This window comes from Mustelus asterias, chromosome 15 (assembly GCF_964213995.1).
Source record: "Mustelus asterias chromosome 15, sMusAst1.hap1.1, whole genome shotgun sequence".
Taxonomy (NCBI): Eukaryota; Metazoa; Chordata; class Chondrichthyes; order Carcharhiniformes; family Triakidae; genus Mustelus; species Mustelus asterias.
This window is the reverse complement of record NC_135815.1, coordinates 23,296,500-23,308,791: the sequence shown is the minus strand read 5'-3', so window position 1 is coordinate 23,308,791 and position 12,292 is coordinate 23,296,500. Positions and strand designations below refer to the sequence as shown.

The 12,292-nt window shown below is 38.2% G+C and overlaps 1 protein-coding gene across 3 annotated transcripts in view; it reads right to left on the bottom strand.

Moving 5' to 3' along the window:
• The window catches only part of LOC144504393 (apoptosis-stimulating of p53 protein 2-like), a 74,571-nt gene that overhangs the window by 33,275 nt on the left and 29,004 nt on the right, over nucleotides 1-12,292 (bottom strand). For all 3 annotated transcript variants that reach the window (XM_078229642.1, XM_078229644.1, XM_078229643.1), the window contains 4 exons: nucleotides 10,301-10,472; nucleotides 5,839-6,020; nucleotides 4,773-4,937; nucleotides 1,082-1,316 (listed from right to left, as the gene is read on the bottom strand). In XM_078229642.1, coding sequence (XP_078085768.1) covers nucleotides 1,082-1,316; nucleotides 4,773-4,937; nucleotides 5,839-6,020; nucleotides 10,301-10,472 — 754 coding nt within the window. The remainder of the gene's footprint in view (nucleotides 1-1,081; nucleotides 1,317-4,772; nucleotides 4,938-5,838; nucleotides 6,021-10,300; nucleotides 10,473-12,292) is intronic.

Sequence of the window (12,292 nt, the reverse complement as noted above, 5' to 3'; positions counted from 1 at the left end):
AATTAAGGTAATGAAGAAAAAATGTTCTTATGACAGGTGTCAGAAGATAGTTGAGAACCAAGAGGAATATAGAAGGTTCAGAGGGGAGGTGGAAAATCACATGAGAGAAGTGAAGGAGGATTATGAGAAAAGACTGGCAGGCAACAATAAAGGGGAATCCCAAAATCTTCTACAGGCATATAAATATATAAATAGTAAAAGGTAGTAAAGGGGGTAGTAGGGCCAATTAGGGAGTTAAAATACAATTTGAGACCCTCAAGTCACCAATTAATGATCACAAAACCGTTTTTAGTCAACGGACGGGACTCTGCCACCCAAACAATCCTGGCCAAGGAACCTTGGACCATATAACTGCCATCATTGGATAAACTAGTTGAACCATTTAGGGAACTTTTCCATCTTTTTCTATTAGGAACTGGAGGGAGCAACATGTTCTAATTTAGTAGGCAACAAAAACAAGCTATATGCTCTAATCCAATAATTCCTAGTTTTATAAGAGAGGGGGAAATGGAAATAGTCCTTAAGTATCCAAAGAAAGAATAATGCGGTATATAGGAAAGAGAAGTTTTGACTAACTTTGTCAAGCATAAAAGCGTTAAAGCCTTTTTCAAGAAGCTTTTGTTTGCAATATTTCATAATCATCTAAATCAAAAGGTGATAAAACATAAGAAATACCTTAAATTCTTCATATACATCAATGAGATTCCTTTGTAAAAAGGAAACCCCAAAACTGTAACTGGTTAGAAAGATGGGTAACATAATCACCAATGGCACGTAGCTAAAGTGCAGGATATTCTTTGAAGCTTGAAGAAAAATGTTTTTTTTTAAAAAAAGAGTGAATCAAAACTATGCCATATCTTTCTGGGAGTAAGAAACAGGGGGGGAAAGAATTGCTTACTGGTGACCTGACCTACCTCATGAGCACAAAGAGGAATGACATTGAATACACAGATTTAATTGGATCAGCTAACCTAATATAAAGCTACAATTTACAAATTCTTAACCATTGTATAATACTAAACCCTCGATTTCTTTCCTTGCCCTAACACCACATCAAAAAGAAACAGATCCATTTGCTTACCGCCAGGAGTTTTGACTGGGGAAACGCCAGATTTCATAGGAGTCTGAGTGTTCACTGTGTGCACTTGTACATTGGGTAGAGTAGATGATCCATTAGGAAAGGCTGGCTTTACCAACAGTTCAAGTTTCTGTGGGACACGAGGTAAGGTGGATGACTGGATATATGGTCCGACTGCAGCCACACGGCTAGGCGCAGATGATACCACTTGTTGAGGGATATTCTTGTCAGATGAAACCTACATATAAAATTCAGTTAATCAACATCATTTTATTCTAAAGTAACTAAGTATTTAAGCTTAGCCCACTATATATCCTACCTAACCAAACCATTAGCCCTTTGCAACGTTTTAGTCAACCAATAAACTTTGAGTTTCCCTAAATCGTAAAACTAAGTTTCCTTTTCTTTCAAATCAGTGAAATTAAAATTCTTGTTTCAGCTTGAAACTAAGCAAATTTGCAGACAGAAGGTGTTGTATGTCCATTACAGATAGAAAATATAACATGACCAGATACTATATAAGGGTTGAAACAATCCCTTCTTTGGGTAGCCAAATCAAAATGCCTTTTAAGAACTAAACTACCCTCACAGTGAAGACCATGCGAGTCACAAAAAACGGATTTTGAGGACCAATGCAATTATCCAAAATGGAGTTAAACTCTTCACAACTTTCGTTAGCTACTTTGTCAACCTTACTGTTTAATTTTATCATATATTCTCTGAATCAATTTCTTCACATTATCTACGACACTTGCCAATCAGGCATTAGTAAAACAAATCATGTTTATTTTTGTGATACCAGCTTGGTGAATAAATGTGCATCCACTTTCTGTAAAATTTTGGAACCATTTTAAAACCATAACAATGGCATAAAATTATACCCTAAAATTAGCAGAGTTTAGATGCTTTTATAACACTGTATTGCTGCTTCCCTCAGTAGTTCAACAGACTTAACCATACAGAGCAATGAAGTTCTGGTTTCAATTACTGGTTGGTGCTAAGCTAGTCAGTCTCAGCCAGAGAAGCATTGGGGTCGCTTAACTGGCAGCACTGACTGAAGTTGGGGTTGAGAATATTTGTCCAGCTACTTTAGCATAATTAATCAGGTTCATTGATAAAGCAAAAGTTAGATTTTGATGACAGTCTTTCAATTATACTCTATAGCTTCTCATCAAGTACACAAAGTCCTGGTTTATTTTGACTTATTTAATTTGCTTTGTGAACTTCAAATTTTGCAACCACTGCGTTAACACCAAGCACGAGGTAAAAGATGTTAGAGCAAGGAAATGTAATATTAATCAACGTTGGAGTCTTGCTCTCGCAGGAGCAAGCACTTCCAGGTCAGAAATAGCAGAATAGAATTTCCCAAATCTGCCACAATAGGTACTTATTGTACCTATTGCATTTCTCATCTCAGCCATCCACGTCCTCATGTGACTGACAACTTCAACAACGATAGTTGTAAAGGATGACAATTGAGAAAATTCAGATAAAAAGTGTAAAAGAGCTTTTTTCTTTTGTTCAAGTAGTACAAGATGAATACATGTCTAGGTTTTAAAAATGCTCTATCCACTGACAATATTTCGCTTATAGATTATTCTTTTATTTCAGCATAAAAAGCAAAGTATTTTTAACTAACATTGTTATTGCTCAAGTGAACAATACAAGTTAATTAGTAACAATTACACAGTGCTCAAAACAAACGATGACTGATGCATTATTTTGGAATTGTATATAATTCCAAGAAAGCTGCGTGAGAGGGGAATGGCCTTTTCCTTTTTTTCCCCAAATTTTTCTACTTCCTTCACTCACCAATACCCATGTGTAAAATAAAAGCTCTGTTGGACAATGGAGTGGGAGAAAAAGTCTGGAAACAATAGCGTTAGCATTGTTGGCAGAGGTATCACAGCTTGTGCATAAATAAAACTCTAAGGACACGGTTCATCTAGTTATAGTACCTAATAAGAAGCTGTCCACCAAACAGGAAAACACAGAATAGGTGAATAATTATTGAAATGGACTGGTAACTATCTAGCACAAAGGAAACAGAATAAGATTGTATACTGAGTTACACTGAAGCAGCAGGAAGTGACTAATGTGAAACTGCAAGGAGCAGTGCTAGGAATTATGTCATCCATGTTCTGTATCAATTAATGGGAATAGAGTTAAGATTGTGAATGCTTGCTGATAACACCAAGATAAATAGGGATTGTAGATAATCAATAGCAGGTTGTTCAGTAATGAAACTCAGTAACAGTTCAAAGACTTCTGATTATTGGATTATAGCAGAATAAACCATTGCACTGCCAAATAAATGGTGTTAACCCAATGGATCCACTGCAATTATTTGAATAAAGGCAGGCAAATCTTTTGGTCTAGTTGGTTCGGTGCAAGTAGGAATCTTATGGAGGGGTATGCATGATCCTTGTTGATAGTGACTGACCAGTCGAAGTCCAAAGAAATCCTATCAAGTTCCCAAAGACAACACAAGGGGCGTGAGAAAAAGCTCAGATAAATAAAGGTGAATAGGCAGACCAGATATAACTACTTCACACAGAAAGTGGTTAATATTTGGCATGGAGACCAATCAAGACGGATAACCTCAAAAGTTGCAAAATTGTATTCAAGTAGCATTGGTGAGAATGATAAGTAGTGAACTGTGTTTTCAGTTTTCGAATTCTGGGGCTGCCAGTGGCCCAAAATGGTCTTTTATATACCTGTATTTTCCTATGGTATCAATAACATTCACACTTAAAACTCTGCAATAGAAGATAAAAAGCCATTCTAAAAATTAAAAACAATTAACCACTAGAAGATTCATTAGTACAAAAAAATCCTAACTTCCTAATATCCCTACAGTATACTTTGAAATAGGTGTGTGTGTGAGAGAGAGATAAGTGTAATTAAACTGAAAATAGTTAGACTGCAAGATTAAAGATATCAAAGGGGGTAGGTGTGAAAGTAAGCATGTTGAAGTGGAGGTCAGTAAAGCTAAAATGGGATTACCAGTAAGCAACGTGAACAGATATTTCCCCAGGGTTAGCTTGAGAGTTGAAAGAGCAGTCAAAAAATAATTTAAGACAGGAAAGAAATGGCAAGGCAAAGAGGAGGAGGCAGAGTGTTACATTAACCACACTAAATTTAGAAGCACCAAGTATTTTAAGAATTTCCAATTGTTGTCCAGTTTAAAACAACAACAATTTTTATTCCTTGAGCAGAATTTAATGATCCTTGCTGGTGGCTTTGCAGGCTGGGGCCCATTTAATTCCCCGGTCGGCCTTCCTGCCACCCTCCCCCCACCCTGATCTGCGCGTAATTTTATGGAGGCTGGGCGAGGGCCAATGCAACTCACCCTCACCCTGACTGAAGTCCCTACATAGCAAATTATTGCCCACTTAAGGGCTGCTTCTGGCTCAACCTCAATTTTGAAACTTGCAAAATAGGTTTGGAGGGAGGAGGGGACTCTGATACTTAGAATCTAGAGACTGCTTGCAGCCAGTTCTGGCCCTGGTTGCTGCTGGGACTATAGAACTGCCAACCAATCAGATTGGTCGTTCAGTCGGAGCATTAAATGGCAATAGGGTCCACTGACTGACTCATCCAAAAAATCTTGCCCCTTGCATTAAAAATCCTTTGCTATGCAACACTTTTATGCTGGTAGTAATTTTTCATCCTAATGCAGTCCTAAACTTACCGGCACATTCTCTTTTTGTTGCAAGGCCGCCTTTTTTTTCCACAAGCGTTCACGCAGATCCCCAATACGTCTGTCCATTGATGCTACTTCAGAATTGCGCTTATTGAGGGACTCCCTTTGATGCTGAAGTTTTGCATTCTGCTCCTGGTTCAGTTTATTCCTTACCTGATTGTGAAACATAGAAATAAGCAATTCTTACTTTAGAACTTAAAAAATATATAGATACAATGAATTTTAATTCATTTCCAATAGTGTAGAAATCTAAATTGGACTAATGTTATCACTGCATTCAGCAAAAATGTTATGGAACTTCAAAACTGCTGTCCTGTTGAAATCTACATGTTAAATCTTTAACATTGAAACAAGTACAGTATAGTAACAAACTAGCTGGTTCCATGTGGCAATGCACATGGGGAGACCAAACCAAGGGTCATGCAAAGCAAGAATCATTAATGGATCAGGAAGCGGAGGAAGAAGGCAATCTTTGTACCTCTACTCCAAATTTCAACTTAGCAAGAGAAGCAGCAGAACAGGTTTTCCATCGTCAACTTCAGGTTAGCTAGAAACTGGGCCTTTCCACTACTGATTAATTAATTACCAATTAATCAGTGGAGCAGAGATGATTTCCCATCAACGGCCATGCACTACACTCATTCAGGTCAGGTGGGGCACAAAAGAGGGAATGAATTAGCAAATAGAGCTTTTGAGGGAATTGATAGAAAGGCACTGCAATTAGCAGAATCAGGAATAAGGATGAAGCAGAAATTAACCTCAGAAAAACAGCAAAAGATGAGAAAATATCGGCTGGAAAAGGGAAAGAAAGGCTAACTGAGAAAGCAATTGCAAAAAAGGCTCCACAGCCAACAAAGTTGATCAAGCAGCCCTACAAATTTTGTGGTCCCCTCCTGTCAGTGAAGGTGTATAGTTCAGGGTCAATATTGCAGGGCTGTCACTTAACGTTCAGTGATGCTCCATTACATTCAATTAATCACCAAATAGTATGCTAACATTGCCCAGCACATACTTGTGCCATAGATTTGGAACCTTGACATACTATATTAATTACCTGCAGCTCTTTGTAGAGCCTATCAAGTTCAGCTACAGCTGATTGGTTGTCATGGTAACCGTCAATCTTTCCACTTTTCAACATGTCTAGTTGTCTGCTTAACTCCTCCACCTTTGCAACAGCAATCACCAACTCTCTCTGCTTCTGTTGGAAGAGACTGTTCATCTGTTCAATCTCCTCAACTGCAAGAATAAAATTCCAAGTATTGAGCACCAAAATTGTTTAGCATTTTTCAGAATAAAATTTTTAAAACTGAACTGGATACATCCCTTCAGACATAATATTAAGCACCAATAATACTGCTTGCAAACGTATCTTATTTGAATACTGAAAACCAATTGGCTCACAAATGAGCTTCACTGTCAAAACAAACAAAGGTAGCTGTGGCCATCTTGATGAGGTCATAATGAGTGAGATATTAAACTGAATTCAACCAGAGTTGTTTAGGAGGCGAGAGGAGGAGGGGTAAGTAACTTCCCCAGAGGAAGGGGAAGGGTGAGGCGGAGATTCTGAGGGAGAGACTTAAATACCAAACAAGACAATCACAATTTTTTGCACCCTTAGCAAACAGAACTGCAAACTTCTCGAAGTAGTGGAAGCAGATTCAATAGTAACCTTCAAAAGGGAGCAAGATAAATATTCGATGACGAAAATATTGTAGGATTATGGAAAAATCAGGAGTGAGACTAGTGAGATATTCTTTCAAAGAGCTGGCACTGATACAAGGGGCTGCCTGGTCTCCTTCTATGATTTTTGAAGCCAGAACTATTCTGAACCCACATTCAAGAGGATGTGGCATAAATGATGATTGATGAATTGAAAATTAAATCAGAAATGGTTAATGGTGTACTGGATTAAATATGAACTTTGTAGACAAATTGTAAAACAAGGAAACCTCTGGGCTGTATCCAATCATTTAATGCTTTACCTCAATTTAACAAGAATTCACAAGCTGTGTTCTTCATGCTATTACTATTATAAAACTTTGTGACATAAAATATCGGAGTATAATTCTGGAAGTAACAAATAGACCTCGAACTATTCCTTGAAAGTGAAGTAAAAATTATACATGTATTTCAAATGAAAGTACAGCTTAGTTACTAATTTGCAGGCCAGTTTTATAAAAAATAAATTGAGGTATACTACACTATTGTTCCTGTTCTTTACTGCATACAGCCAGACACTTGATCTTTTCTGCCACTTTTTTCTATTAACATTTGACATACATTATTCAGAACCATTTCTCCACAGCAGCCCAATAGTTTCAGCTGTCAATGGCAACTGGAATTAACCTAATTCTGACCACCTGATGCTAAAATGATAATAAAATACTCTAGCAGATATGCTACAAAATTATACTAAAGAAATGCGGCATTATCAGGACCCCTAAATTAAATTGTATTTCTTTTCCAGCTATCTACAACATCACTTTCTGCAAAGCCCTTCTTCCCTTGCCTTGAATGTGTAAATAATTAGTTGTGGAACAAAGCAAGAAAGGATACAAATTGCAGTGTCCTTGATTAATTGAAGTTTCAAAGTTGCATGTTACTGAAAAAAAGTGTTGGAGAAATCTATGATTAAAATGAAGAAGTCATCAATTAGGGTTTGAAAGTGATGCACAATTGAGCAATGTTCCAGAGAGAAAATAAAGCAGTGTTGGAGATACAGGTTGAGAAGCTTGGCTCAAAGTTGGAGAATGCCCACATTGAGGACTGTTGGATTTAGCCCAAGGAGGCAAATTATATTGATGGAATCGAGCAAGAGGCATGCAGGGTCTAGAAAGATAACTTTTTTTGTCGATTTTGTGGAAGGAAATATTGACTCATTCAGGATTTGATGCCAACTAGGCAACTAGAAAGAATAGCAAGAGTTTTGGATTCGTTCATGAAAAACAGTGGCAGTGTCGGCTGCCATCAGAATGTCTGACTTCTTACTTGAGGCTGCTGTTACCAAGGTTGGACCAAGAATGGTGCTCCAGAAACTAGCGCTAGAATACACAAGAACTGAAGGAAAACTCAATCGAGGAGTTTCAGTAATTGTAATGGCACGTGTCCCAGTGCCAACACTGATTTGATGGAAATGGACCAGAGCAAAACACTGGTGAAGGAAGGTAAGCATGTAGTTGAGAAACAACCATATACTTAAGGACATGAAGGATAAATTGGAGATGGAGTAGAAGTTAAAAAGATAAACAGAAGGGTCAAGACTGTGTTTTTAGGATATGAATTAAGTCAGGGTGGAATATTGAAAGGGCAGATGATGTACTATAAAGTGGAGACAGTTTGTAGTACACCAAGCACCTCAATTTATTTTGGTGGTGACAGAACAATGATCTTCACATATTAGTATCAGAGGTGAGGAAGGTTAGGGACTTTGGTATGTGACGCCTGCGCCTGTTCTTGTTCTTCAGTATGATCTTATAGGAAGGTTCAGTTGTGATCATTAGTTCAGTGGACTCATGCCTTCATGACAAATTGGAAAAACAAATAGAAGAGCTTTGAAGACATGTATGAGTAATCAGATTACCTAACCAACCAGCCTGTTGTTAAATTCTACTATTTCAAGACTTGACTGGGAATTAAGGATTGTTTCAATCCAATGATTTGATTTGGTACAGACAAAACATCATACTATAAAAAGACTTCCATGTTCCAAATTAGTTGATTGTTCCCAATAACCCCTTCCTAATGCAGGTTCTATCACCTCTAGAGGGTAAAGGATACAGACTCTATCATGGAATTGGTGACCAAGAAGTAATATATACTTTTAAAATACGCAAGCTGCCAGTACAATTTTGTTGACACTCCCCTGATCCAGATACCAACACAGAATGTATGTCTTGAAACATTAGTCATGTTGCATTCCAACCTACTAACTAGAAAATCAGATTGCTGGCTTCCAACTTAGGAATTAAGATTTTTCGTGATCAGCTTCGTCATATTATAAAGATTTCGTCGTTAAGTCTGCCAGACATGATTAATTGTAGCCTGCATCATGGCAAGGGACATAATCGCAGTAGCTGTGAGCACACATTTCAAAATTTAAAAAAAATCATAATAAAGAATTGAACCTTTTTCAAGAAAAGGCTTATGAAAATACTATGGCCGGAATTCTCCAGCTGTTCATGCCAGGGGATTCTCCGGTCCTGCTGGCAGCGCACCCCAGCCCGGGTTTCATGGCAGCATGGTGACAACAGTGGGAAATCCCATTGACAGCAGCAGGACCAGAAAAGCTCTCTGCTAGCAAACAGCACATTGCCTTTCACTGCCGAGAAACCCATGGCTGGGAAGCCAGAGAATCTCGCTCCATATATATCCAAGCTCAAAAGTCAGACCTCATAAAACAAGTTGTTAAATTCAACTATAAGGAAATAGCAAAGTACTGCAGATGCTAGATATTAAACAAGGATAGAAAATATGGAATACACACAGGTCAGCCAGCAACTATCAAGTATAAATTATTCTTTTGAATAAGTTGGCCGATCCCCTGCAGGCTCCAGCATTTTGTTTCAACAAGCTATAAGTTGCTTTTATATTGTGGTTACTTCAGCTTGAATTCCAGGAGCTGACCTCTGGTGTTTTCAAAGCTAAACCTTACTCCTTTATCTAGATAGAAAACTTATAGATCGAAGGAAAACAGATGCAGCATTATGAATGCCAGGAACTGGCAGCACAGTGGTTAGTACTGCTGTTTCACAGAGCGGCACGGTAGCACAGTGGTTAGCACTGCTGCTTCACAGCACCAGGGACCTGGGTTCGATTCCGCTGTGTGGAGTTTGCACGTTCTCCCAGTGTCTGTGTGGGTTTCCTCCGGGTGCTCTGGTTTTCTCCCACATTCTGAAAGACGTGCTGGTTAGGTGCATTGACCCGAACAGGCACTGGACTGTGGCAACTAGGGGAATTTCACAGTAACTTCACTGCAGTGTTAATGTAAGCCTTACTTATGACTAATAAATAAACTTTAACTTTCTCACCAATACCTATCTCCCAGAATCCAAACTAAAACTAAGTGCAATATAAATAAAGTGAATTAAGAATAAATAACTGAAAACCTGCTTAAATGAAACACCTTCTGTGTGTACCCACAATCTTGGGTACACACAGAAAGTAATTTAATAATGACAGTTTAACAGAACATCACATCTCAAAATATTGTTTTGGAGGAGCTTTGTGCAACAAAGTCATGGCCAGCGAGTCTGCGAAAGTGATTCAAGGACAAGTAATCATTTTAAGATGCAACCAAAAGGTTAGTTGAAGGGAGGTAATTTTTTTTAAGTTTTAAGAAATATGGGAAAAACAATACAAATCCAATTTAGAAACTCAAGCTACCAGAACTATGTTCATTTTTATCCAATGAGCCTACCAATTCAGATCACAAATAGAATGAAAGTCGCAGGAGAATAAGCTTTTTAAAAATTCTGCCTCAACAACATTAGTATGGACTCCTAACAGTTATGCCTTACCCAGCTTCCCATTGCTAAGTCGGTTTTGTTCCACCTGTCCTTTAAGTGACCGTACATTCTTTAATTTGGCTTCTTGGCACTCAGCAATTTCACGAAGCTTTTGCAGCTTCTCTTGTTCTGCTGCTTGTTGCTCCCGATAGTCCTGCTGTTTCAGGTATCTCAGATGCTGCTCCTAAAGATTAGTATGGAGGCAATGTAATAATCAGATTTATATACCATCAAAATGCAAAGAACAAAGGCGTGTCAGGAGGCAAACTTAAAGAACAGACCACTCTTGCACACTATTATTTCAAATCAGTGTGTCAAACACCCACTTCTTCCAATCTGACAGAAGACAGATTAAAGACAAAGAAAGATTAAAGAAAACAAGAACACAGTAGAAAACATGGTCCATCGAATCAGCTTCACCATTCAAAATGATCATGGCCGATTATGGGCTTCAACTCCCCATATCCCTCGATTCCTTTAGAAACCAGCCTTGATGGGGCATATCCACAACCTTCTGGGGTAGAAAGTTCCAAAGATTCACAACACTTTTCAGTAAAGTAATTCCTCTGCATCTCAGTTGTAAATAATTGTCCCTTTACCCGGAAACTGTGCCCCTGCATTTTAGATTCCCCAACCAGCGCAAACAACCTTTCAATGTTCACCCTGTCAAGCCCCTTCAGGATGTTGTTCACTTCAATGAGATCACCTCTCATTCTTCCAATCTCCTGAGAATATAGGCTTAATTTAATCAGCTATCATAGGATACCCCCTTCATTCCAGGGACCAATTTAGTGAACCTTGTATTGTATTATATATTGGATCACAAAAATCTGGAAATAACTATTGCAGTTATTAATGAATACCAAAGTCATTCATATGATATTCTTCTTTCCAATAAATAGATTAACACCTCATCAAAATAGTGCCCAGAAGAATGTCATATTAGGTGTTCATCCACTAATGGCAGTAATAATAATTACTAAGTTGTGACATGGTTACTACAGAACCTAAAGAATTAGTTGCAAATCATAGCAGTATCAGTTTGGTGTCCTCAATTAGTAAAAGAATAGAATTTCAGCATTCAACAATCTGTCAATGTTAAACATTAGATACATTTCACAGATCAAAGTTTGCAAGATGACAAAATTTGAAAGTATTGTGATTTGTGTGGAGAACATTGATAGATTTCAACAGGACACAGACTGATCGAATAGGAAGACACATGGCAGATGAAATTTAATTCAGTATGAAGTGATACATTTTGGTAGGAAGGACAAATAAAAGTTTAAAAATAGAATTGTAAAGGGGTTCAGGAGCAGAAAGAGCCAGAGGCATATGTGCACAATCATTGAAGGACAGATTGAGAAAGCAGTTAATTCAGCACGTGGGATCTGGAGGTTTATAAATAGAAACAGAGTGCAAAAGGAAATAAACTATAATATGCTTTTACAATACTCCAGTTCAGGCAGAACCAGTGTATTATAACAATGTGAAGGCACTGGAGAGGATGCACAAAAGGAACTGAGAGACATGACAGTGAAGTAGTGCTGGGAGTGGTTATGGAAAGTAACACTGCACCTTTAAAATGAAGTTGCTGAGGACAAAATGCAGAACACAAATAGGAGGGGGAAAGGATAGATCCTTGAGGGACACGCACGAGAGGTTATAATGTAGGGGCAGAGAAGCCATTTCAAGTGATATTCTCAATATGTTTAGAGAGATAAGAATGGAACCATGCGAGAGCAGTCCCACCGAGGAGAGGCATTGGAGGATGATGGTGCAAACACTGCAGATAGAAGAAAGAGAGGAAGTTTACCTCTGTCACATCTACATAGGATGTTCTTTGTGACCGGTTAGGTACTGTGGTGGGAAGTGGGGGAGAAACTTGATCAGAGGGATTCAAACATGGAGTTATGGAAAAGATAAACATGGAATTAAGGACATGAGGAATTGGACCAGCAGTAAACTGTATGGCTTATTGAGCAGGTCCTGCCATTCAATATG